The following is a 25,976-nucleotide window of genomic DNA, read 5'->3' on the forward strand; positions in this document are numbered from 1 at the left end:
TAGTCATAGATGACCTCCTTCAGTCACTGAAATCCAGTGACACACAAGATTATGCAGATCACTTAGTAATCTATAACCAACAAGCATGCAACAAGTCCTGCGCAAAGAAGGGTGGTGTGATACCAAAGGACTGTCTAAACCAAAACTTTTCTAGTACCTTTTACCCTCAGAACAAAACCAGGCATTCCAGAATAGAACAGAATAATCCAATTATCAATAGAAGCAAAATACCTGGTGATGACACCCCAGCGGGTTAAGGGATCAGAATATACCCGCGGTAGGTATGCCTGTCGTAAGAGGCGACTAAAATACCATATTCAAGGGGCTGTGTAGCGCAACCCTTCAGGTTGCCAGCGTAATATATAGCTTCTCCAAACCCAATTGTATACCTCACCTATCCGCGGCGAATCCTGTTTCACTAACAGACGAGGCTCTGGCGACCCCAAGCTCCTCATGGAACTTGTGGGTGGGGAGGGAGGGAATGGCCTGAGGGTTAATGTGGCCACATAAATTGTTCCCGAGATGGTCGGGCTAGCACCTTAATGGTGCTGTGGTACCGGAACGTACCGGATATGTATCCGGCAAAGGACCATCGCATCGATAACACTCCTCAAAGCCTTCGGGGAGCAACCTTATCGCTACAACAACAACAACAACAACAACAACAACAACCTGGGGATTACACTGGACATAAACTTCATGTATAATTCTAATCTAGATGCTACCTTAAATAAATCAACAAGAGCTTTTTTCGCATGGACTCTATAGCAAAACCTGTAGTCTATCTCCCAAAATAGTACACTGGACACTTAATACTTTTGCGGAGCCATAGTCACCTATGCTTGCGAAGACCACGCAAAAAGAACAGCAATAACATAACTAAGCAAACTGCATGAACTAGTTTGTATTGGCATAACGTGTCCAAAGATTACGTCCCCTGCTGATGCACTTAGTGCCTTAGTGAGAATACGTCCTTTCTATATTTTAATGGAGCAAGACGCAACACTCGATGCACTAAGACTTCAAAATATAACTGTGCTCAAGAGCGGAAGCCTGACAGGGCAATTGAAGTACTAAACAAATCATATGAAGCCCCGTGTTGCAACTACGTGATGTAATGGATCCTACGCTCAGAATCTCACGAAATTTGGAGAGGTCCATCGCGGACAAAATTCTTTGGGAAATAGGATATACATGTTCTGATCCTAACTCAGAGGTGTGGTTCACCTATGGCTCAACATTTGATGACGGAAAACGGGCGCTGGCATACATGGGGCGAGCTTCAAGAAATCGATACGAATGAGATGCTAACCCACAACTCCACTATTTTTCCTCAGGAGTATCATCATTATATCAGACATGCAGACAGCCTTACGAGCCTTGCAGTCTTACACAATTATTTCTTAGCTAGTGGATGAATGCATTGAAGTCCTAAATGATATGGGAGCCAAAAACAAGATTTTGTTAGAATGGGTTCGCGGACATCAGGGACATGAAGGTAATAAACAGTCAGACTACCTAGCCAAACAGGGTGCATTAAGGGCCAATTAATGGTGACTTATAACCATATAACCATAACCAGATAAACCAGCTGATCGAACATACCTTATGGAAATCAATGTAATCTATTAATGGTGCCATACCATAACGCTAAGCCATAACCATACCATAGCCGACCAATTGGTTTTTGGTTTCTCGCCATATCCATAACCTAAAAATATTTGAGTTGATGAATTTAATACCTTTTCTAAATTTTATTCATTGTTTTGGATACGTTATGACTAAGAGACTTAGTTTTAGTTGAATATGTTTGTAATTATTTGCGTTTTCTTCATTTTTATGAAATTTTCACGATTTTTAGGTTAAGGCACCATTAATCGATCACATTGGAGATGTTTATGGATATGGGTATGGTTACTACTATGGTGTTAGGGTTAAGTAAGTATAATTAACCCGTTAGCAGCATTCTGCGATCCAGAGCCCTTCCATGGACTCCCAAAGGCACATACTGGGGAAATCATAAGTAACTGGGAAACAGGATCAAGATCGGTTGAGCACTTTGAACGCCTATACGCCCCTATAAGTTATGCACACACACATATTAATTTTTATTAGTATAAGACGAGCAGCAACCGTGTGCATCTTGCGTAACCAATCTAAAAGTCGCTTATCAAATATCAGCAGAAATCAGCTGTTCTATTAATTTACAGCTTGCGCTGCCATATAGCGTATAATAGCAACTGCCGGCAATCAATTAAAATTTACAGCTTGCGCTGCCATCTAGCATACAATAGCAACTGCCACTAATGCAGTGCAAATATTCACAATAGTGCCATAGTACAAATAGATTTCTTTGTGTGCTCACAATCGTTTATTTTTAACAAATTATTTTAAAAAATATACCTAAACAAAAGCAATACGACCAAAATTGCCCAAAGCTCGCCAATAGCCCCAATCTCCATCTTTACAACCAAAACTTTATTTATTGATTTGGATTCCAAATAAGAGCGAAAAAGGGACCCATACATAAAAACAGCAATTGGAAATAATATGTATGATGATGTTGTGTAGATAAAATATTGTATTTTTTAAGAACAAAAGAAAAAAACATAAATTTTTCAAATACATTTTTTTTTCATTTTAGGCTAAAGTGAACATGAACCAGTAGGAAGAGTGTCTGTCCTGCTCAACAACCCACCGATCATCCAATCGACCGAACGCCGTTTGCATCAACGAACATAAATTTATATATGGCCAAGAAATACATTTGACTGTTCTACGAGCATTTGACAGCTTAAAAGTGCATACCACACACACAAACACACACATACATACATTAACACAAACGCATAAAGCTTTGGAATGCTTCAACATATTGGCAGCAGGCGGCAAATTCGGTTTCGGTATTTCGGCCTTTTTGTTGCATTCGCAGTGTAGTGCGATCACGAACTTGTTTTAACTGGGCTTTTTATTACACTATATAATTTTTTTGTAAATTTTTTTTTTTTGGTTTTTTGCCGCATTTCTTCACCGGCAGGTAGTTAATTTGAAAAGCGCTGGTATCTTGTGTGTGCGATTGTATTCTTTGGTGTTTTTCTTTTTGATTTGTTGTTAAATATCTGCATCGCGATCGCGACAAGTCCGTAAATTATGTACATTAGCAGTTTTATAGTTGTTTGTCTTTGTGCGGTGGCAGAGTTGGGATTAACTGCAAATGTACCTGCCAGGCGTGAACAACATGAATTGACGGTAAGTGAAACGCATTATTCAAATACAAATTTATGATAAACTAGCTCTATGTGCGTACTAGTTAGTGATGTACAAAACAGAAGAGCCGGGTACTCATCGAGGTGTTGCAAAGAGTATTGATGAGCAACTCGATAGCTGATCTAGGTATTTTACCTTCCATTTTCAATATATTGTTGTTTCTCACATAAACTCCAATCATGATTTGGTGAACAGATAAGCAAGCCAAGTTGATCGAAGATTCGAAGGATTGCACAGTGGTCGGTTCCATAGCCCAAAAATAACAAGTAAGGAAGGTTAAGTTCGGGTGTAACCGAACATTACATACTCAGTTGAGAGCTATGGTGACAACATAAGGGAAAATAACCATATAGGAAAATGAACCGAGGGTAACCCTGGAATGTGTTTGCATGACATGTGTATCAAATGGAAGGTATTAAAGAGTATTTTAAGAGGGAGTAGGCCATAGTTCTATGGGTGGACGTCATTTAGGGATATCGCGATAAAGGTGGACCTGGGGTGACTCTATAATGCGTTTGTAAAATATGGGTATCAAACGAAAGGTGTTAATGAGTATTTTAAAAGGGCGTGGGGCTTATAGCGTTTCCTTTTCTGAAATAAATTGTTGCCTAAGTAAATGGTAAAGCCTTAATAGTGTTACTCCTACCCCAGAAAATTGTCAACATTTATAGTGCATACAAAGAACATTTCATCTCACCATATTCACTCACATCACAAATCACACAAGAAGATTGCGCATTGCGCATGTAAACATTAGATAATCTCTTTTTTATGGACAATTCTTACGTCATCTTCCTTTAGCTATAGCGTAACTATAGTCAGAAAAGAAAACGCTCTTAGTTCTATAGGTGGACGCCTTTTCGAGATATCGCCATAAAGGTGGACCAGGGGTGACTCTAGAATATGTTTGTACGATATGGGTATCAAATGAAAGGGCGTGGGGCTTAGTTCTATAGGTGGACGCCTTTTCCAGATATCGACCAAAATGTGGACCAGAGTGACCCAGAAGATCATCTGTTGGATACTGCTAATTTATTTATATATGTAATATCACGAACAGTATTTCTGCCACGATTCAAGGGTTTTTTATTTCGCCCTGCACAACTTTTTCATTTTATTCTACTTAATATGGTAGGTGTCACACCCATTTTACAAAGTTTTTTTCTAAAGTTATATTTTGCGTCAATAAACCAATCCAATTACCATGTTTTATCCCTTTTTTTCGTATTTGGTATAGAATTATGGCATTGTTTTCATTTTTCGTAATTTTCGATATCGATAAAGTGGGCGTGGTCATAGTCGGATTTCGGCCGTTTTTATACAAATACAAAGTGAGTTCAGATAAGTACGTGAACTGAGTTTAGTAAAGATATATCGATTTTTCGTGTTAACGGCCGAGCGGAAGGACAGACGGTCGACTGAGTATAAAAACTGGGCATGACTTCAACCGATTTCGCCCTTTTTCACAGAAATAAGTTATCGTCCTAGAATCTAAGCCCCTACCAAATTTTACAAGGATTGGTAAATTTTTTTCGACTTATGGCATTTAAAGTATCCTAGGAGCCACGCCCATTTTGAAAATTTCTTTAATTTTTGTATTTTATTGTACCATATCATTACTGGAGTTGAATGTTGACATAATTTACTTATATACTGTAAAGATATTAAGTTTTTTGTTAAAATGTGACTTTAAAAACATTTTTTTTAAAGTGGGCGTGGTCGTTATCCGATTTTGCAAATTTTTATTAAGCATACATACAGTAATAGAAGTAACGTTTCTGCCAAATTTCATCATGATATCTTCAACGACTGCCAAATTACAGCTTGCAAAATTTTAAATTACCTTCTTTTAAAAGTGGGTGGTGCCACGCCCATTGTCCAAAATTTTACAAATTTTCTATTCTGCGGCATAAGTTCAACTCACCTACCAAATTTTGTCGCTTTATCCGTCTTTGGTAATGAATTATCGCACTTTTTAGGTTTTTCGAAATTTTCGATATCGAAAAAGTGGGCGTGGTTATAGTCCTATATCGTTCATTTTAAATGGTGATCTGAGATGAGTGCTCAGGAACCTACATACCGAATTTCATCAAGATAAAAATAAAAAATAAATGTAGGGCGCGATAACCTCCGAAGAGATCTAAGGCCGAACTTCTCTTCCAATTTGCGTCGTGCTCCTCTTGATTTTCCCTACAAATTGGCCGGACGGGACCTACATTTTTTAAGCCGACTCCTAACGGCATCTGCAAGGCAGATGAGTTTTCACTGAGAGCTTTTCATGGCAGAAATACGCCCGGAGCGCTTGCCAAACACTGCCGAGGGGCGACCCCGCTTAGAAAAATTTTCTTCTAATTGAAAAACCTTATTTCTAAAATTTTGATGTTGCTTTGCTCGGGGTGTGAAGCCAGGGCATACGGTGTGGTAGGCGGAGCACGCTACCATCACACCACGGTGGCCGCCAATTTCATCAAGATACCTCAAAATTTACTCAAGTTATCGTGTTAACGGACAGACGGACGGACGAACGGACGGACATGGCTCAATCAAATTTTTTTTCGATCCTGATGATTTTGATAGATGGAAGTCTATATCTATCTATATTCCCTTATACCTGTACAACCAACCGTTATCCAATCAAAGTTAATATACTCTGTGAGCTCTGCTCAACTGAGTATAAAAAAAGTCAAAGTGAAAAGTTTGTCACCAAATGTGTCGCTAGTATCTCTTATTAGAACAGCCTTTTAAAAGGTATATTTGTTTTTGTTGTATTCGAACTGTACTCTTTAAGAATAGCTTCAAAAGTGAGGTTATGGTATTAGTTGGTTTTTGCAGTGTGAGCAAGTTAAAAATAAAGTGCAAGTTTAAGCTATTCAAAAATACATAAAATATCTTTGTATTGAACTAAATAAAAATGAATATTGAAGTCAAAGGTATATACTTCATTTTAAAATAATTTTAGTGTCTTTAGCTTGTTGTGTTTTTTTTTTTTTTTTTTGTTATTTAAAATTTCACCAGTGCCTTTATTGGTGTTTATTTGCACAAATATTTCAATTTCAGCTAAAGTTTTAGTTGGGTTCCTCACCGATCCTCACGTTGGGACCTATATCGTATTATTAGTCAAAGTTTTAAAATTCTAAAGTGTTGATATCAGCTGCCACTTTCTGCCACTAACTATGTTTTGCGACAGTTTTCTGATAGCGTCACCTTGATAAATTATGTCGTATGTTACATATGCTCACATGTAACATAGGACATTATTTTATCCAGTCGACGATATGCAAATGTAAACCTTTGTGTATGTTTATTGTTTTGTTATTGTTATGTATGCAAGATCTTTTAAAAACTTTAATTTCTTTAATTAATCCTATAAAACATTGTGTTTACGATAGACACATCTTACCACTTTTCCCCCGACATCTACTTACTTTCTGTTTGCGTGCGGGGAAAGTGGATGGTTGTGGGTCGGAATGAAGGTATCACCTGCACCAATTTTATGAAAAAAATCATTCTCACATATTTGTAAAGCCGTGACCAAAGTTTCACGTTGATATCTCTACTGGAAGTATTTTTGTCCACCAACTCCATATAAGACCGACCAGTGTGGATTGGTTGGTTGCAGTCTCCCTCCGCACACCAAAGATCCAAGTTCATGTAGCGCAAGGGGCAGCATTTTGATGCACATTTATCTTGGAACCAATTGCTGCTGTTTGGCTTTTCGGTAGATACTCCGATCGAACCATTTGGTGCGGACAATGAACCTGTTGATATTTTTACAAAGCATTTAGCTATTTAAGTTCCGGCAGTATATAACTGCCCATAGTTATAAACATAGTAGAGCTGGGCATTCACATAGATAGTGCGCGACTGGTTTTTTGTTGGCCTTCTCACGCAGCTACTGCAAATACTGTTAAAAGGAATGCCCATTCTACCGGCATGTAGGTCAAGCGGCCAGTGTCTCATATTTGTGGCAGGGGTCCCAAATATTTGTTTCCCTTGACATATTTAGTTGGTCCTGTGTTATCCTAATATCGTAATTTGGCTAGATTTGCGTAGTTATCTTGCCGGTGTCCGAGGAGTATCAATTGGATGGTGCATCTTGACCGCCTCCAGCTGTAACACTGCCCTGGCAAGTTTGTGTGCCTTCTCGTTGCTCTCGATGTTCATGTGGCAAGGTAACCATACAAGAATTATGTTTGAGAAGTTGGCAGCGGCTTGAAGAAACCTCTTGCAGCTACTGGCGGCCTTAGAAAAAGTGATGGGGGAGCACCATGCGCGCTGCTGGGCTATCTGATCTGCACAGCCTACACGCCCACTCTATACCCAGAACTTTCGCTTGGAAGATACTATCCAAATTGGGTAGACGGGCGTACTATCAGCGCGCCTTAAAATATTCATAGAAGACATCCGCTTCCACACTGCAGTCCATTTTGGAACCGTCGGTGTAGAGTGAAATTGCGTCCTTAAAAGCCAACGATCCACGGAACTGATACGAAAAGAAGCAAAGCTCGGGTTCTTAAAAACTGACTGCCGTAGTTTAAGAATAAGATTAAGAGTCAGGCCTCCTAGTTTGGAGAGAACTTCTGAATTGTCAGACCGGCGTTTCATACTCCAGCTAAAAAAAGCGACAGGTTTGTGTATCGGATAGATTTAACTTACTAAGGTGATATCGTAGACAACAGGGTCCAGTAGAGAGAGTTAGCGGGCCCTCTCTGCTTAGATTGATATTGGCTGAAAGTCTCGTTGGTGGGGGTATAAGCAATTTGTCCTTCTTTTTTTTTTTTTTTTTTTTTTGACGCTGGAGCAGCGCACTGCCCTCAAGTAGCAAAATCAAACCATACTAATCCGGTTCATGTATCCGCGATACGGCCGTGAGGCATATCGTCACGGGGAGGCAAAAGCGATTTAGCCGCCACTACTTCTAATGCGCATTTATCTGCGCTCCCTTTTGGCATGCATCAATCGCCTCATACGATATTTTACTCACCGCAGTCCAACATTGTATGTCTCTGCACATTAGGCGAACTTAATTCCTAATGGAAGGCTCCTCTCCGAAAACTCTCTGTACAGAGAGTTTTTCGCCGTGAAAACGAGAGCAATGCAACCTTTTAATTATGCAAAATGGTCTTTATTAGACTATTTTGTGAGTACTTCACAATACCTCTTACTTCACAATTAATTGCGAGTTTAAATCAAACTGCTTAGTCATGCCTTAGCTGGCGCTGCTTTTATACTCTCGGTTTCCTCGTTCACCCATTTCTCCTAAGGCCTAGTTACCAGCCATATACATGTATATTTGTAGTTTGTAGCCATATGCGTGTCTATATGTGAGTACTACCTCGGAGGATGGTGAGTATCTCTCCGTTTACTTTTATGAGTGTGTGTACATGATGATTGGTATCGCCTTAGTGATGCTAATATTCGTCACAATAGGTATGAATCAGAAACGACTACGATACGACATCGTTTAGCATGTTGGGTTGGCGAATATATACGCATATTCATGCCTACATCTGTGTTTATTATTTTAAACTCTTTCTGATGATGGCAACAAATTGTCTGCCACAATGGTTTGGAGCTTCTCAACGTGCCGGCAAAATCGACCAAATGTTCAATCGATCGTACTGATCAAATGAACAATCAGCCTGTCGACCGACCGACTGACCAATCCAACCGGCAGATCGAACGTCCTAATCGCTTACAAACGAATCTTCGCTAACCACTAGTGGCACATGGTATTCAGCTTCTTAGTCGACTTGGATCATTCCGCAACTTGCGCTGCAAGCATAAACAGAATTAAGTCTGACAAATATGTACATGTGTATGTAGGTATGTTTGTGTTTCGACCATAAACTGAACGCGCTCAGTCATAGTCAGCAAATGTTCCATTACCTTTATGCAGCATAGGAGGCAGCGTACAGCTTAAGCACTTTTGGGTACCATCTCATTGTGAGAACGTTTATGTATATGGATGTGGTAGTAATTTGGTATGTTCATTTATTTGATTAGTTCTTTTTTTTTTTTGATTTTTCACTTTTCAATTTTATTTATTGGTCGGTTGCTCCTTATGATGCAGAAGACTTCATATTCTGAACTCGTTGCAGTGGTTCAGGTTGACAGACTGAAGGTATATACAACAACAATCGCAAGCTGATGAGCCCAAACTGTATAAACCCTGTAGGAAGTATTTAATTAAAACCCACACATCGTCAAAGTCTCCAAGTGTATGGGCACAACCCATATTAGTAGAAACCAGATTATACAGGTCATCAATCCTTTAAGTTCGTGAATCTGTGTATTTAAGAAGTACAAACCTGTCCGGATACGAAAACGGCAACACAATTTCGTGGAAGAACGTGTACGCTGTCGCTCATGCCTAAGCCTGGAACTTTAAGCTGGCTCCGAAGAACAGGGCGCTTTGAATCGCAACCACATAGTACGGAGGTGTCGAGACCATGACTTATATTAGCCAACTGCTTCTGGAGAAACTTTCAGGATGAGGAGAAAGAGGAGTCGACATGATTTTCTTTTTCGATGTCTAGGACTGCAGCTGAGTTTGATATTTCGCTGCTATTTAGGCTCATATGAAAAGCAAGTGGTTTATTGAAGACTAAGACATAGAAATAATAGCAGGAATGTGTGCTCACCCGACACTCTCTATAGGTATATACAAGGATCACAGAAAGGTTTTCGATTGGGGAGTTGTTATGCATGCCCGCTCAACCTAACCTAATTTATAAATATTCTGACCACTGTTGATTTGGATATTGCAGTGCTGACGTTGATCTATCGTCGGGGCTGAAATACGTAAGATCCAATACGGTGTCGATCTATTCAGCGACAAGCGCATCACAAATTCAGCATATACTGGATTTATACTTTGTCTTTTAGTATCGTGTGGATTAGCTCTCTAGCCGAGGCTTATAACTAAATATTAATCTCAATTTTGCTACCATAGGCATAGCTCGTATTTCTCTTAGGTTTGTTGTTGGCATGTACCCTCCGCTAGTTTTTAAGTTGAAATAGCATGTAGTGATAATATCTGCATATATTTCTTCATCATGTCCTGAACTAATTCATCTAGTTAATACCTCATTTCGATCTCAGCTGGCTGTGAGTGAGGCAATTTCGGCGGAGACTAGTCTGTTCCACTTATTGTTGTTGTAGCGATATATAGACATTTCCCGAAGGTTTTGGAGAGTGTTATCGATGTTGATGGTCTTTGCCGGATATAGATCTCGGGACCAATTAAGTATTACTACATTGAACGTTCTGGGCCAATCCGCCCTCCACCAGAGCCTATTCTGGTAAAGAAACAGGATTTGCCACGGATAGGTTAGGTTGCTATCCTGTTTCATTTCTTCTCCTTTACAAGAACTGCATTAAACCTTTCCTACTGGGCTTACAGAGGATTAAGAGCCAATACTCACAGTCACATTGATATCCAATTATGTAGTCGCCGGTAGACAATCCAACCACTTCAACTTACAAAAGAAGACAACAAAAAAGAGAAACACAAAATACATTTAATCGATGTGACCGCAAACTATAATATTTAGGATAAATTTCTCACCATTTAATGCCGAACTCAAGATCTATACATACATACACACATTTTATACTTCGGCGTGGTCAATTGAAATAAAAAAAAGAAAAGACGGCACAATACCAGTGGCAGTCCCAGCGACACGCAGTCTGGCAGATTCGAAAAACGAAACAAAACAGATGCACAGCAAAGAGAAGGACAATAAAAAAAGGTCGACTATCGGCGAATCTTTTTTTGATGTTCCGAATCTGATTTGTAGTTCATTTCGTTTTTTTGTCTTTTATTTTTTTCTTGGTCGTTTCAAGTATCCGCTTCGGTTAGAGACCTAAAATGATTTACTCATGCGGCAGTATTGTCGAAGCAGCACGCCTAAAAAGATACAAAAGTAGATTTTTGTTAAGAAGGCCTTAACTGGTCAGTGTGTGACTTTAACCCAGTGAACCACGTACGGTCACATTACTGACCCGTCTCTATTGCTACATTCCTTATTACCTCAGACTGACGGTGTGATATATCGGAATGTCGTGAGCTTTGCTTGGTTGTTTGGTAGTATTAAAAATGGGCCCAATATGCTCACCTTTTCATATACTTAGGTTTGTTAGGTTTAAAAACCTGGTCCGTGAGAACCTCACATAGAGTGATTGAGGCGATGGTATTACCAGAAGTTTGTTTTGCCGACTAAATTGAAAAGTTTATCGAAAACCAAAACCTATGTTATATATCAACTATGTCCTCTTGGTAAATACTAGACGCTTTCTAGGACCTATTTGAATTGCTGCTCCTAGATATGATAGCTGTTTCACTCCTAAAAGTTGGAGTCTTATTCTGGCAAGCGCATAGCTCAATCAAAAAACGTGATCTATCACTGTCTCCTCCAACCCGCACTTCCTACATCTGCTTTCATTAACTAAGCCTAATTTGAAAGCATGCGACACCAGAAGGCAGTGTCCAGTCAGAAGACCCGTCAGGAGCCTACTTTATTTTTAATGACGACACCTTACAGCCCTGCGCATGGTTCCATGCTCTCTTGCTCGGTCGATTATATGATCCTCCCGACTTTTTTTTATTTCGCCCAATCTTATTGTGGCGTCTACGGTACATGCACTGAAGCATGCGCTCTTTTTAGTTAACTCATATGCTTCGTCATATCCCGATTCTTTCCAGGGACTGCTTACACTCTAACATACTTTTAGATGTTGTGCTACGCGAGATTATTGCATTTATAGCTGCTTGGCTATCAATATAAAAGTTGTTACGGTTGCAGTTTCTTCTGCTTTCCTCCAGTATTTCCACTGCTTGAGACACAGCTACTTCTTCCGCCTAAAAGACACTATGGTGATCTGACAGGTTGTAGGATTTATTTATTCCGCATTCGATTTCTTTGGAACCAGCTATGTATAATACGTGTATCGCCTCGTCTGCCATGTTGGCATACCTGCACCAACCATCCACCTATGTTGTGGTTCTAAGAGCTCCTCCGAAGTGCAGTATTTGATGACATTAAACTATTATGGTCAAATAGTCTGCACTCAAGCTGCCTCGAGGCAATGGGCCTTTGTTCAGTTGTTAACGCTATGTTCTTCGCCACCAGGTCTATAAGGTAGAATGTGCAGAATGGCATACAGTAAAGCCTTCGGGGTTGATTTCAAAGCTCCCGTAATACTAAGCATTGATAGCTAGTTTAAAATCGTTGTAATTATTCAATGAAAGACAGAGGACGGTAGACCCTACGTACCCCACAGTATTATTTTACAAATGCCGTTGACGCCGTCCTTACATTATTCTCCACATTGAGCTTTCACGACAACTTACTATCTAGAATTATTCAACATAAGACACCCAGGCATGTATATCCCGAAGCACACCCGATACATCAAAGAGCTCATTGTAGGAGGGTACTTTCCAGTTTGGAAAATGCCATAAGTTGGGCGGGTCCCTCGTCAAGCTGACTGAGCAGTTGGTTGATAACCAGAGTCTAAAGCAGAGGAGATTGTACCCCGCGCTGCGGCGTGCCGCTGTTCACTGATTTCGTAGCCTTTATTCCATCTGGTTAGGGCTGGATGTACTTCAATGTAATTAAGACCATTCATGATCGCCCGTTTAGCGACTTTGTTGAAAAACTCAGCGGTGTCTAACAAGATCCCACGGCTTTCTCTACGTTTATAACTACCCTATTCAGCCGAACGGAAAAACCCCAATTAGTTACCAAAACTTATGTTATAGAATACCCCATCCTCTCGGCAAATACTAGAAGTTTTCTGGGACCTAGTTTAGTTGCTGACTCGAGATGTGGCAACTCTGCCGCCCCTAGTACCTGGAGCCTTGACCTGGAGAGCGCTTTCTACCTGCAGGTCGCACCTGCTACATCTGCTTTTACTGGCGAAGCCTACGTTATAAGCATGTGACGCCAGAAGGCAGTGTCGAGTTAATATGAACATCGTGAATCTTAAGTCTTCTCTCTTTAGAGATAAAAGCTTATGAGTCTAACGTCGTTTGTGAGTCAACGTCAGATTCGCACATGATCTTAGGAATTTTGCAGCCCCGCACTCATGTCTTAGTCTTTCCTGCTTGATAGATCATATACAACTCCTGTCTCCTTGAGACTTCTCCCATACGGATTGCGACGTCTACCATCGATTCAAAGAGTGGTATACCCTCCTTTGCTCGCTTATCGGCCTTTTCGTTCCTTTCTATCACTTTATGACCGGGAACCCAGTACAGATATATGGTACGGCCCGAGCGAAGTATTGGAAAGCTTCTTTGCATTCTCGGACGATGTTTTATGGTGTACTGTGTGAGATTATTGCCTTGATCGCCGCCTTACTATCAATATATATACATACATATATTGGGCTTAAGCCTTGTTGCAGTTGCTAGCGCTAAATTTTTGGCCATTAAGTCTCCAGTTGAGATGTGCAGAATGACATGCAATGCTACTAAATAACCAAGCAAAAAATGCAAGACGCGATAAACTCTAAAGAGATTTTAGGCCGCGCTGCGCTTCCGATTTGCGTCGTGCTCCTTTAAGTTTTTCCTACAAATTAGGGGCATGTGACCTAAATTTTTTATGCCGTATCCGAACGGCAAATGCAAGACGGATTAATTTTCACTGCGAAGCTTTTTATGGCACAAATACACTCGGAGTGTTTGCCAAATCACTGCCGAGGGGCTTAAGAAAACCTTGAAAAAACTTTTTCTAAATTTTCGATGTTGGTTTGACCGGCAGTTGAAGCCACAATCTTCGGCGTGGTATGTGAGCACGCTACCACCTCATTCAGTCGGGCCAGTTATCAAGGCTTCCGTTATGCTAACCATTGATAATCTGCGTATCTCCTCAAGTTTTTTGATATACTTATTTTTTTATGTGGCTCTCCACAAAGCTGGGATCCCATAGTAAGGTATGGGCTTGACAGTTGCCGTAAATACCCAATGAGAGGTTTTGGGCAATAGGCCTATTGTGCATCCTAGCATCCTCTTGTCTGCCTGCATCGCCACTGAGACTTTCTTCGCTCACTCTTCCAAATGAAGCTTCTACGACATTTTACTATCTCGTATAATTCCTAGATATTTTGTGCGTTACATTATCTAAGCCTTGTATTATTTTAGTTGTTAACATATATGCAACAAAAAACGTAACACCCGTGCTAACCCCACCCACCCAATTACCACTATTTCGTGATTTAATTGTTGCTAATGACGACAATCAAACTCTTTTTTTGCTCTAATAAAATCATTAATTTTTCTATCGTCTGAAAATGCAATTGGAATGCTAAAAGTCTAAAGCACGCATAGAATAAATTGTCATTACTTTCATTAGAGCTTGTCACTTTGAATTATATATTTTATGGCGCAAATGCAATGAGCTCCATGAGAAATGCTGTGAATGTGACATTTGTGTAGCGACAGAAGCGCCGCACAGTGGGATATTTTAGAACAACTTGTCCCATGTGCATAGATAACTAAGTATGTACATTCGCACACAGGGCCGGATTAACCCTCTACGGGGCCTAGGCAACCATCAATTTGGGGGCCTTTTTTTACGTCCGTTCCCTTCTTTTTATACCTTTCATGAAAATGAAATGATATATTAACGAATCCCAAAATTGTAAGTCCTTAGAGGAAAATAGATAGACCCACCATTAAGTATACCGAAATAATCAGGATGAAGAGCTGAGTTGATTTAGCCATGCCCGTCTGTCTATTTATATGCAAACTAGTCCCTCAATTTTTGAGATATCTTCATAAAATTTGATGAGCGGGTGTATTTGGGTGTCCGATTAGACATTTGTCGGAATCGGCCGGATCGGACCACTATACCATATATCCTCCATACAACCGATTTTTCAGAAAAAGAGGATTTTTGTATATCTTCCTCAATTTATAAAATTGAAGCTTCAAACTTCACCATATACTTTCGTATATTGCACATATTGTTGTTCAGATAAGAAACTTTTCGTAATTACTGCCCTATTTTAAGAGCTAGAGGCTTCACATTTCAACGAATGCTTACGTATATAGCATATATTGTTGTGTGAAAAAATCATAGAGATCGGTGGTATATATATTATATACCCCATATAAACTGTAATTTTTGCCCCTTTTTTACGACTAGAAGCTTCAAATTTCATCAAATACTTACGTTTACGTCATATATAGTTGAAATACGTGATTCGTGGTCATAGTTTTTACATGCAGACCACAAAAGCGTGAAACTTTGCATCCTCACACAAAGTACCTACCTATTTTTTAATTTTATATTGTGACGAATATTAGCAACTCTAAGGGATACTATCATCTCTAAGCCGATGCTAAGCAGTGACTTGTATGCACATCATTAAATCAATCATTATGTCTACCCATATGTCCATACGAGCAGCGGAGAAGAGACGCACAAACACAAGGCAATAATTTGTGCAAGTATCATTCACATATACACGCGCATATGAGAAGCTATAAACGTAGTTATAGCTGGTAATTTTATAGCTGATAACTAACTAGTAAATTCTGGAATAGAAAAGCCTAGAAATATGCAACGAGTAAGCCAGACAGTATAAAAGGCAGCCACAGTAGAGGCACGACAGTCAGTTTGATTTAAGACGCTATCTGGCGAGCAGTAGAAGTGTTATATTGAAAGTAGTCTAATAAAGACTATTTTGCATTATCGAATATTGGAGTTATTTATTCAACAGTTTAGTAATTCGAACGTTAGCAGAAGGTTGCAAATAAGCGAAATTGCACTAAAAATCGTTACAATATTTATCTTAAAAATCGTTTAGGTATGTACATCTGTTCACTATATATTTCTTATCTTATACATCCGATTATTTGGAGATTACGAACGGGATAAGATTATTGTTCAGCCCCATTCATGAAAGGTATGAAGTCTTCGGCACAGCCGAAGACAGTCCCGTCCTTACATGTTTCGATTAAAAAATACAAACTTATATCTTTCATAAAAATTTTATTGTCACATTGTAATAGTATCAATAAAATTACTATCTACATTTTAAACATGTCGTTTTCTACATTTGTTTTCGGCAAATTCATCAATTATATCATCAATATCGATTTTGTTCAATAAATCTGTCTCAATACAAATTATACCTAACATCTCGAGTCGCTCTTGTCGCGTTGTGGCTCTTTCAGCAGCTTTGATTCTTTTTAATTGCGAGAAGGAGCGCTCGGCAGAACAATTTGTGATCATTAATCTTAAAAAATTGCGAAGAGCTATTTCTGTGTTAGGAAATACATCAGCTAATTGATCTTTTATTAGGATCTTATACAAATGACTATGAGTTTTTTGTGCATCAGTGTATCTTGAGTTTACGTAACTTTGGAATTGTTTCATTTCAATGAAAAATTCCTCCAAATCCCTAGAATAAAAACGAACTAAATTATTTAAAGCTTCGTGGAGGTCCCCATCACTTAGAGAAAAGTTGATGAGAAACGCAAATCTCTCTGAAACTTCCATATACTTTCACTGTGAAGATTGTCGATGATTTCGAGAAAACCTTATGTCCTAGAATCATCGCGAGGCGAAAATTCTACTTCTGGAGCATTTCCGTCATTAGGTTTTTTTTTTCTACGACGGGTACATTTTACGATTTCTGTATAACCTACACCAGGTAATAATTGTTTTGTTTTTTTCTTGAAATCATTGAAGTTTTCACGGAATGAAACTAAACTCTCTTCTAACGATCCGTACAAAAAAGCATGCGTTTTCAAATCTGCTTTTTCACCTTGCAATGACTTACTCACTGAACGCATATCAGTCAAATAAAGTTGAAGGCTTCTACAGCCTCTGTTCCAAAAATAACCGAAATTTTCGAAAATAAAAACAACTAGTGAACATTTTGAGATAATTCTTTTTTATTATTCAATATACTCTGCTTTCACTTCGATAAACTTCTTTGCACGCTAATACAATTTGTCAAATGAGTCGGAAATGTCCTTTTCAGGAACCTTGTCTAATTCGTCGGTCGTCGCCTTTTGAGTGCGGTCAATTGAGTTTTATTTAATTGAGTAAAAATTATTTTCAGTTCTGATTATATTTTTCTTTCACTATCTAGAATATTATGTTTGTAAGAAAATTTTAGAAGTCTTTTCCGGGGCCCCCTAAAATCGGGGGCCCAGGCAACTCCCTATTCTTCCTGCTTGTTAATCCGGCCCTATTCGCACAATAGGTTGTAGTTAATTGAGATACATTTCGTTGAATAAGTGATTGGCTAGGTTAGGATGTGCACAGCATTAAATTACGACACCTACACATTTGCATTCCAAACTAAACATAAAGGGGTGTAGTTGTGAAAGTGGCTACTACGGCGCAAACTTTTGCTTTTATCAGAGGTATTAAGATACGGGCAGTGGCAGATCAACGGGGGGGTGGTGGAACTGGGGGAGAGTGGACCCCCAAAAGGCATCGAAGCTCTGTAAATCTGTGACCCAAATATCAATTCTACACTAAAAACAAAAATGTTTCCAAAATGGGAATAACTTTCCGCCAAAGGAATTTCTTCTCAAAACAATTACATTTTTCTAAAAACAAAAGAAAAACCTTTATACATATATGCATGAGAGATTTTCTTCATTATTGTAAAAATTCATATAATAAATTGAGGAAAAATTTCATTGCCTCTAGCAAAAAATCCCTCCAATGTTTATCTTCTGAGAAAATATTTATTTTATATTTGGCACATTGGTAGCCACAACCGCTGGTGCTAAACGTATTTTCTTACGTGTGGCGAATAAAAATCTGGTTTAGAAGTACAATGACAAAGTCTATATTACGAGCAATCCATGAGAAATCGCTCATTTTCGCCGATTTTCGAATATTTTAAATATATCACACCTCAACGTACTGTGGCGAATATTAGCATCACTATGCTGTTAGTAAATAATCACAACAACGAAAACAGAAAACAGCCACACTTATGCACAAGGCAACGAAGAATATTCCACACACATAACCAGTAGCTTGAAGTGAAGGAATATCTCACATGTAGTCATCAGCTAAGAGCAGAAGTTGGTACTCACACATACACACGCATATAGCCAAATAACCAAGTATGAGATAAACTGTTACATGTTCGTGAAAAGTTTCCACGTAAGGAGCAATATGAGGCAACAGAGAGTATAAAAGCAGCGCAAGCTGAGGAATAAGTATTCAGTTTGATTTAAACATGGTATTAGTTGTGAAGTACTACTCCCAAAGTTAAACTACTAATAAAGACCATTTTGCAATACTGAATATTGGAGTTATTTATTCGACAGTTCAGCTATTCGAACGTTAGCAGAAAGTGTATAATTATCAGGAATTTCCCCAAAATTCTTTACAGTACCATGGAGTAAGAATTTAAAATTAGCATCAGGTGGAGAAAAAACAAGTTAAAAAAAATTGGTTTGAAAAATCAAACAATTCTCAAAAATTCTTTGGCAACCATTTTATTATTCCTTCATATTAATTAGCTGAAAAATACATAGTGTTCATTTCTGTGCATAGAATAAGCCTGTACCTGGAATATGTATGTGAATATAAGTAAAGTGGAGTAAATTTTCAGAAGAGAATTTAGGCCTAGCTTCTCTTACAATACACGTCGTGCTCCACTTAATTTTTCCTACAAATTGGTGGGACTGGTCCTACATGCTTTACTCCGACTCCAAACGAAATTTTCAAGGCAGATGAATTTTCACTAGGAAATTTTCCGCGGCAGAAATACACTCGAAACTCCGCTTAGAAAAAGTTTTCTAATTAAGAAAACTTGTTTCAAATTTAGCAAAGTTGCTTTGCCCTGGGCTTGAACTCAGGATTTTTGAAGGAAGTGGAGCACGCTATATAAAAAGGGGAAATCGAAATTTGAAAAGTGAATTGCACATGTGTCTCGTGAAAACAATTTATTTTAAAACACATTTGTTATTTATGTTCGTTTGTTTTAATGGTGTGTTCAAATTATACTTATTATTTAAGAATTCATGAGCTTAACACCGGCTTTTAATAATTGAATATTCAATTATTATGTTTTTCTAAGGGAAACTGAAAAGAAAGAAAGAAACATTTACTGGCATATTGCGATGGATCCATTTCGAAAACCGCCAACGTAATCATCATCAGGCAATTTCGTAATGTTATGCAGTTGCATTAACCACTAGGCTAGCCTGCTTGTATTTGTTTCCTTGCTTAATTCAGTTTGTCTCATTTCTACACTAACAACACAATTGAGACATTCTGTCTTGTCTATTAATGTTTGTGTTGTGTACATTTGTTTTTTGTAAAGTTTCTACAAGCGTTCATGGACTTGCTATCCAGTAAAGATAAATGGCTGCCCAATGCACAAGAGCCAAGTCATTTTGAAATGGGCAACAATTCAAAGATCTTGCGTTAGGGATTGTCTCAACTGGGCATCGGGAACTGGAATGCACTCGGAATTTTGTTCCACCTGATCCTTTGTGCAAGTTCCTTTTGTTATAAACGGATTTTGTGCAATTTTTGAAACAAGTCTTCTAAGCTGTTGTTTTGTATTCACGACAGAAGATTAATACAAACAGTTGGAAAATACTATAAGGTAGCAAAAATGTAGAAGATAAACACACAATTTTCTTCTAATTCAATCCATCGTCGACAAAAAACTTCTATTCGATTCAAAATTAGATACACAACGAAAATTTCGACAGCAATGAGCTGTCATAATACGAATTTGAAATTCGATTTTCGGTATCCAACGAAGATAAAAAGATGCTCATAATAAGGGCCATAGTTTTTCTTCTTACTAGAGTGTCCTTGTTATAGCTAAACAATCAATTATGGATGTGTTATATGTTTTCCAATGTTGACGTAGTGCTTTCGGAGACGACTCCTTATTGGCCTATGAGGTTGTTCCGCCGTATGGTGGGAACTGCTCAGGAATTATGTACGTTCTTAGCATCTTTCACTTACATGTAGCATTTGTTTTCCAGTATGTTAATTGTGTTCTGTCATTATAAGAAGATATCCTCAAGCTGTTCTGAGTGCGGTGTTATGGTAGGCCAACAACTTATTTTAGTATATAGCGTTGGTCATGACTACTGACTATTTGCCATGTATGTTGACAGATATGTAAGGTTGGCCTTGTTGTTGTGGTCAGTAAAAAATCAGTAAACAATCGTTTCCGAGATAGTAGTAAGGCTTGAGTACCGCTCGGTGGATCATTTGTTGTGTAATAAAACTACACATGTTGCACACGTCTAGTTTTAAGGTTGGTGGAAGATAGGAATTCCTTTTCCAGATATCAGACTACCCCTGAAACGTTTAATACCTCTCAATCCATAATATTGGTCTACAAGGCTCACCTTAGCCGATTGAAAGGTGCAGACTGTTACTTCTGTTGTTGGTGTTGTGGCAGTATATCAATATCCTCTAACGGGAGTCCAAGTAAACTTGCAGTTTCAACAGCGTTGGACCAAAGAGACATGGATGTAAGAGACGGTAGTTGTGCCAGAGTGACGCGCGTCTCTCTGGGAAGACTGCTTTCCTCAACTGCGAGTTTCGGGTATTTGACATTGAGGACGGGGATCGTCAGGCATTTATCAGCATTTTTATGCTCTTTTCGTTCAATCGGCTTTGTGCTTTTGTACCAGATTTTTTCGTAGTGCTTGCAGAGATGTCTCCTTATGCCCCTGGGAGGTGGGACCCCTTCAATCGGGTGTCTGTTGGGTGTCTGAAGTTAAAATTTATAATTCCAAAAACCTGCATCGCCCGGTTGGAATCTGCTTCGTACGCCATAACTTGACATTCTAAATACCCTAAGAGATACCGGGGTTTTAGTAGCGTATACTGCACAGTGTTGTGGTGAGGTTCACTCATACCCTGAGTTTTATCGATTGCTTCGCAGCCATTTGGTTACTGTTTCTTTCAATTAAAAGCAGTTGTCTCTGTAATCTGCCTAGCTTACACTTTACCTTTAAATCTGCAAGAAATTGTAACGGCCTTCCTTCTGGAATTCAGAGACTTATCTGACTCGTCATCGTGAGGGAAAAAGGAATTGCGCGATTTGTTGCTAAAGTGAAGGCAAATTAATGCAAATACAATGACGGACACCCTAGCATGAAAGGCGAAAGTACATAAAAAATATTTATGTTTACTATGCAATTCACTTCACATTTGTACCGAGTACAAGTTTTAGACGCGTGCTCAGTGTAAATATTATGAGTAACTGCTCCTTCACTCATTATCAGTTGGTGACTTAATTACATTCATACATTCGTATGTATCAGTACAACAACATGACACCGATACTTTTCCATGGTACATTTACTATTTATGTACTGTTAGTGTATTTACAAATGTAACGGTATTATTTGGCACAAATGCCGGTGCATATGTACTTACTTATGTACATACCTACATATATGACATACACCACCTTGCCTTTTATTTGGACTGGTGCTTTGGAAGTCAGATATAATGCCTAATTAAATAAACATAATGTATGACTAATAATATTTTTGATGAATTTTATATTTGCAATAAACATTTATAATAGAAGAATGTAGAGAAGCGCGCAAGTGGGAAGAGCTCCTGATCACCATTCACGAAGGAAAGGCCAAGGCGATTCTTTTACCTGTGATTTAAACAGAAGAGGAGAAAGCGGGGGGAAAGCGTTTGAAATGCAATTTACATATGTTTAGCCAACAGGCATAGTACATATGTTGGCCCAACATCGAGTAATGTGGTTGATATCACATTTACTTTTGATGGTGATATATCAAGGTATGACTGAAGGCTCGTTGATGGACCATCCCTCCCATCAGCATTCCCTTCAAGAAGAGGCGTAGAGAGTCCCATAGAAGGGTTCTGTGGGAGTGCCCAATCGAAATAGTGTGGCTGAGGAAAGTTCTTACTAGATTCGATATAATCCAGGAACTAGTGAAGACAATAGTGAATGGTCGTGCAGAAGTGAATAGTCCATCTACGGAGGTGACGGTAGACAGTACTTACACATCGATCATGTAGCGAGTATGTTAGACTTTGTGACTGATGCTTAGATCGAATGGGCGGTGAATACTTTCGCTTAGTTAAAAGCGCTGGACCCAGATTGTATATTCCCTGACATGATAGAAATGTTAGCTGTACGATTGCGGAATGGCTCAAGATTATCTTTGGCAGGTACGTAGGACTTAAGGATGTGTCCCACTTTTGGATAACCATTCGTTTCATTTTTCTACCAAAGGCGCAAAAGCTCACATATTTGACCCGGTCTATGAAAAGGTGGCTTATGACTCAAAAAAGAAATTGCGAGAAACATCTGTTAACAGCTGTTTTTTTGAGTCATAAGCCACCTTTACATAGACCTGGTCACATATATTTACTTCAATGATGCATTAGCTTAACGCAGTTTTTTGTTAAAATCATTTGGGGGATAGCTGATAAAAGTAGAACATGGACGAACAAATTTTTATCTCAACACACCACGCATACAATAAAAGCAAGTCGGTAGGCACAGACTGCATAGGGTGGTTATAAACATATCTAAAAAGAATGGATAGCCTTAATTTTATCAAAGTACATCCAACCTTGACCAGATGGATCAGCTGTAGGTTAAATTTCAGGAAGATTGTATGAGGACAAACATCAGTGGTCAGGGCACGTCGTAGGGCGGGGTATTACCACATCTGATTTTCTGACAACAATTATCTGCCTGATTGTTGTTGTTGTGCTTTGGGGAGTGTTATCGATGTCATGGTCCTTTGCCGGAAGCAGATCCGGTACGCTCCGGTAACACCGCACCATTAAGGTGCTATCTCGAGAACGATTTATATGGTCACATTAAACCATCCCTCCCTCCCCACCCCAGTTCCATGAGGAGCTTGGGGTCGCCAGAAACCCGTCTGTCAGTGAAACGGGATTCGCCGCTTAGGTGAGGTTGACAATTGGGTTGGAGATATAGCTTCTCTTGCGCTACACAACCTCTTTGAATCCGTACACAACCCCTTGAATCCCTGCCTGATTAATAGTTTGCTTTGTAATACACATACTGCCAACACGAAGATGACGGATCCGGTCTTGTTTACTAAGAGGCATAAGGTTCCGAATTGAAATATGTAGGTCCAAGCTAGCACGGGGAACCCTGCAGGAGAAAACTTGTAGAAAATATCTAGGAATCGTTGTAGAGACAGTTAGCTGCGATGGAAGCTCAATGTGAAGGAGATAATGAAAAAGCACTCCACGGCTCTTTATACCTTTATACTCGTAAAACAATGCTGTGGTGTACGTTCCCTCTCTCTTTGCGTATTTACAGCGAGTGTGAAGCTTATCCTGTGCTATGAAATCCTTGTTTGGTGGATATCCACACAACAAAAAACCTATCTCAATGCTTAGCATAACGTAAGGCCTAAAAGCAGCCCGTCTACAATCTGCCAGATCACTTTAGTGTCTTTTAGGCGGAAGTAGTAGCCCTGCTGCAGCTGCATCCAATTTTATATTGGCAGGCAAGTGGCATGTAAGGAAAACATCTCACATAGGTCAACATCTAAAAGTGGAAAAACATACATCAATATTGGATCGCCAGACAAATGCGAACCATTGGAGATACATATAATTGAAAAAGCAAAGCTCCTGCCGTGGGCGTCCCAATCAGATCACATGAGATTTAAAAAAAGGCAAAAGTTTCACATGATCATCCTAGCAGGAAATGCGTGCAACCAAGCGCGGGTCTAAAGTGCCGAGGATCAGTGCAGGTCTTACGACATTGGACTAATAAAATTACTGTTATCTTTAAGAAAAGGTGAATTTAGGCTCGTGATGGGCATCTTACTGGACACTGCCTTCTGGCATCATATGCTTTTAAAATAGGACTCGTTAATGATCGCTGACGTAGAAAGTGAGGGTTGCAAGAGAAACGTTTAAGTAGGTTTGGTGTTCGTGCTCTGATTAAAACTGCAACTGTTAGGAGTGACACGGCTTTCGGATATGGAACCAGCAAGTACGAAGAGCCCAAGAAGACTTTTAGTGTATCTTTGTTTTTGCTCGGTTTTTTCAGGTTGGGCGTAGAGCAAACTTCTGGAAAAGTGTACACACTAAATCTAGCCCCTGCAAACCCTACAGAAACCGCCATTCCTTACATAGAAGAAAGTAGAAAGCCTTCCTCTCGGAATGCATTCGTCAAAAAAATTAATTATATGCTATTCTGACCCTAAAATATTTTACAATTTTACATTATGGAGGACCTTGCATTAATTAACAAATTTCTTCCACAGATATCGGAATGTGCGGCCAGAGGTGGTGAATGTGACGAGACCAAAGGTCGTCCAGTTTGTGGTACCGACGATCGAACTTATCCGTCACGCTGTCATTTGTTGCGTGTCCAATGTAGCGGCCACCAAGTTAGTCTCAAATATCGAGGACCTTGCAAAGGTAAGTAAGTGAGATCATATAGATGCGATATTGAATAATTTAAACAAATATCTTCATAAAGCCTGTAAGGAAGCACGCGATTATGCACTCAAACACAAATCTCGTAATCCACCAAAATTCATACCACGCTGCAAACCTGACGGCACTTATGCAGCTGTACAATGTTTAGGTGATACGGGTTGTTGGTGCAGCGATATAACTGGCAAACCCATTGAGAATACATCGGTACGTAATGGCAAACCCAAATGTCGTGAATACACCAAAGCAAATATACGTCGTTCACCAGCCCGTCATTTGAGTCCGAGTCGCGGTCGACGTACATGCACCTCTATCGATCGTGCTGCCTTCAATGCCAATCTTATCAAAGTCTTCCAAAGTGAATATATTCGTGCTGGACAACAAAAACAAGGTGGACAATTGACAACTAATGGTGCGGTGGGCGGTGGCAGTGAGCTTGGCTATGCAACAGCAAATGATAAGCCAGTGCTCGATTGGAAGTTTACATACTTGGATGCAAATGCAAATCAAATGTTGGACAAAAATGAATTCCGTGAACTTAAGAAGCTTGTAAAACGGGTGAGTTGTCAATGTCGCATCAAATCAAAATACAAGACGTATATGCATTCAAACTGAGAATACTTTATCGATGTAGTAATGTATTAGAGATGGGCGTGGAGCTAATTTTTAAACTACGCGGAAGTCCGGCTTTTATTAGTGAAAAGACGGTGAAAGTACATTTCGCTACACTTCCGACAATACGACAACTTTGGAGAGCTCTTAAAACTTTGCTTAGCCGTTATATAAAACTCAAAGTTTGTACCACCTCTCTAAACTTTCCTCTAACTCTATCCCTATACCTATCCATATTCCTATCCCAATCGCTATTTCTATCTCTATATCTGAATCTTTACCCTATCCATATACAAATCCCCATCCCTATCCCTCTTGCTATTCCTATCCCTATTCCAATTTCTATCCGTATCTATGTTCCTATCCCGAGGGATCGGTATTCATTATATAGTCCCGTATACATCTCTATTATGCATGCGTGTTGTTTAGATATTTTGCATAACTTTTATGGAATTATTTAATTACTTATTCTTCACACAGGCAGTAAAACCGAGACGTTGTGGACGTGCTTTTGGCAAATTTTGCGATTTGGACGATGATGATCGACTGACACTGACCGAATGGAATAATTGCTTTTCCAAAGATGAAATTAATCGTAAGTACATTATATTTGAATCGAGTTTAAATAGTCTTTGTGAAATAATAATAATT

The 25,976-nt window shown here is 39.2% G+C and overlaps 1 protein-coding gene across 3 annotated transcripts in view; it reads left to right on the forward strand.

Annotated features, from left to right (window-relative positions):
* The window catches only part of magu (SPARC related modular calcium binding-like protein magu), a 78,698-nt gene that overhangs the window by 30,115 nt on the left and 22,607 nt on the right, over positions 1 to 25,976 (forward strand). For all 3 annotated transcript variants that reach the window (XM_067776252.1, XM_067776254.1, XM_067776253.1), the window contains 4 exons: positions 2,645 to 3,249; positions 24,539 to 24,695; positions 24,757 to 25,271; positions 25,806 to 25,920. In XM_067776252.1, coding sequence (XP_067632353.1) covers positions 3,151 to 3,249; positions 24,539 to 24,695; positions 24,757 to 25,271; positions 25,806 to 25,920 — 886 coding nt within the window. In that variant the 5' untranslated portion in view covers positions 2,645 to 3,150. The remainder of the gene's footprint in view (positions 1 to 2,644; positions 3,250 to 24,538; positions 24,696 to 24,756; positions 25,272 to 25,805; positions 25,921 to 25,976) is intronic.

Source organism: Eurosta solidaginis, chromosome 3 (assembly GCF_040869045.1).
Source record: "Eurosta solidaginis isolate ZX-2024a chromosome 3, ASM4086904v1, whole genome shotgun sequence".
Lineage (NCBI taxonomy): Eukaryota > Metazoa > Arthropoda > Insecta > Diptera > Tephritidae > Eurosta > Eurosta solidaginis.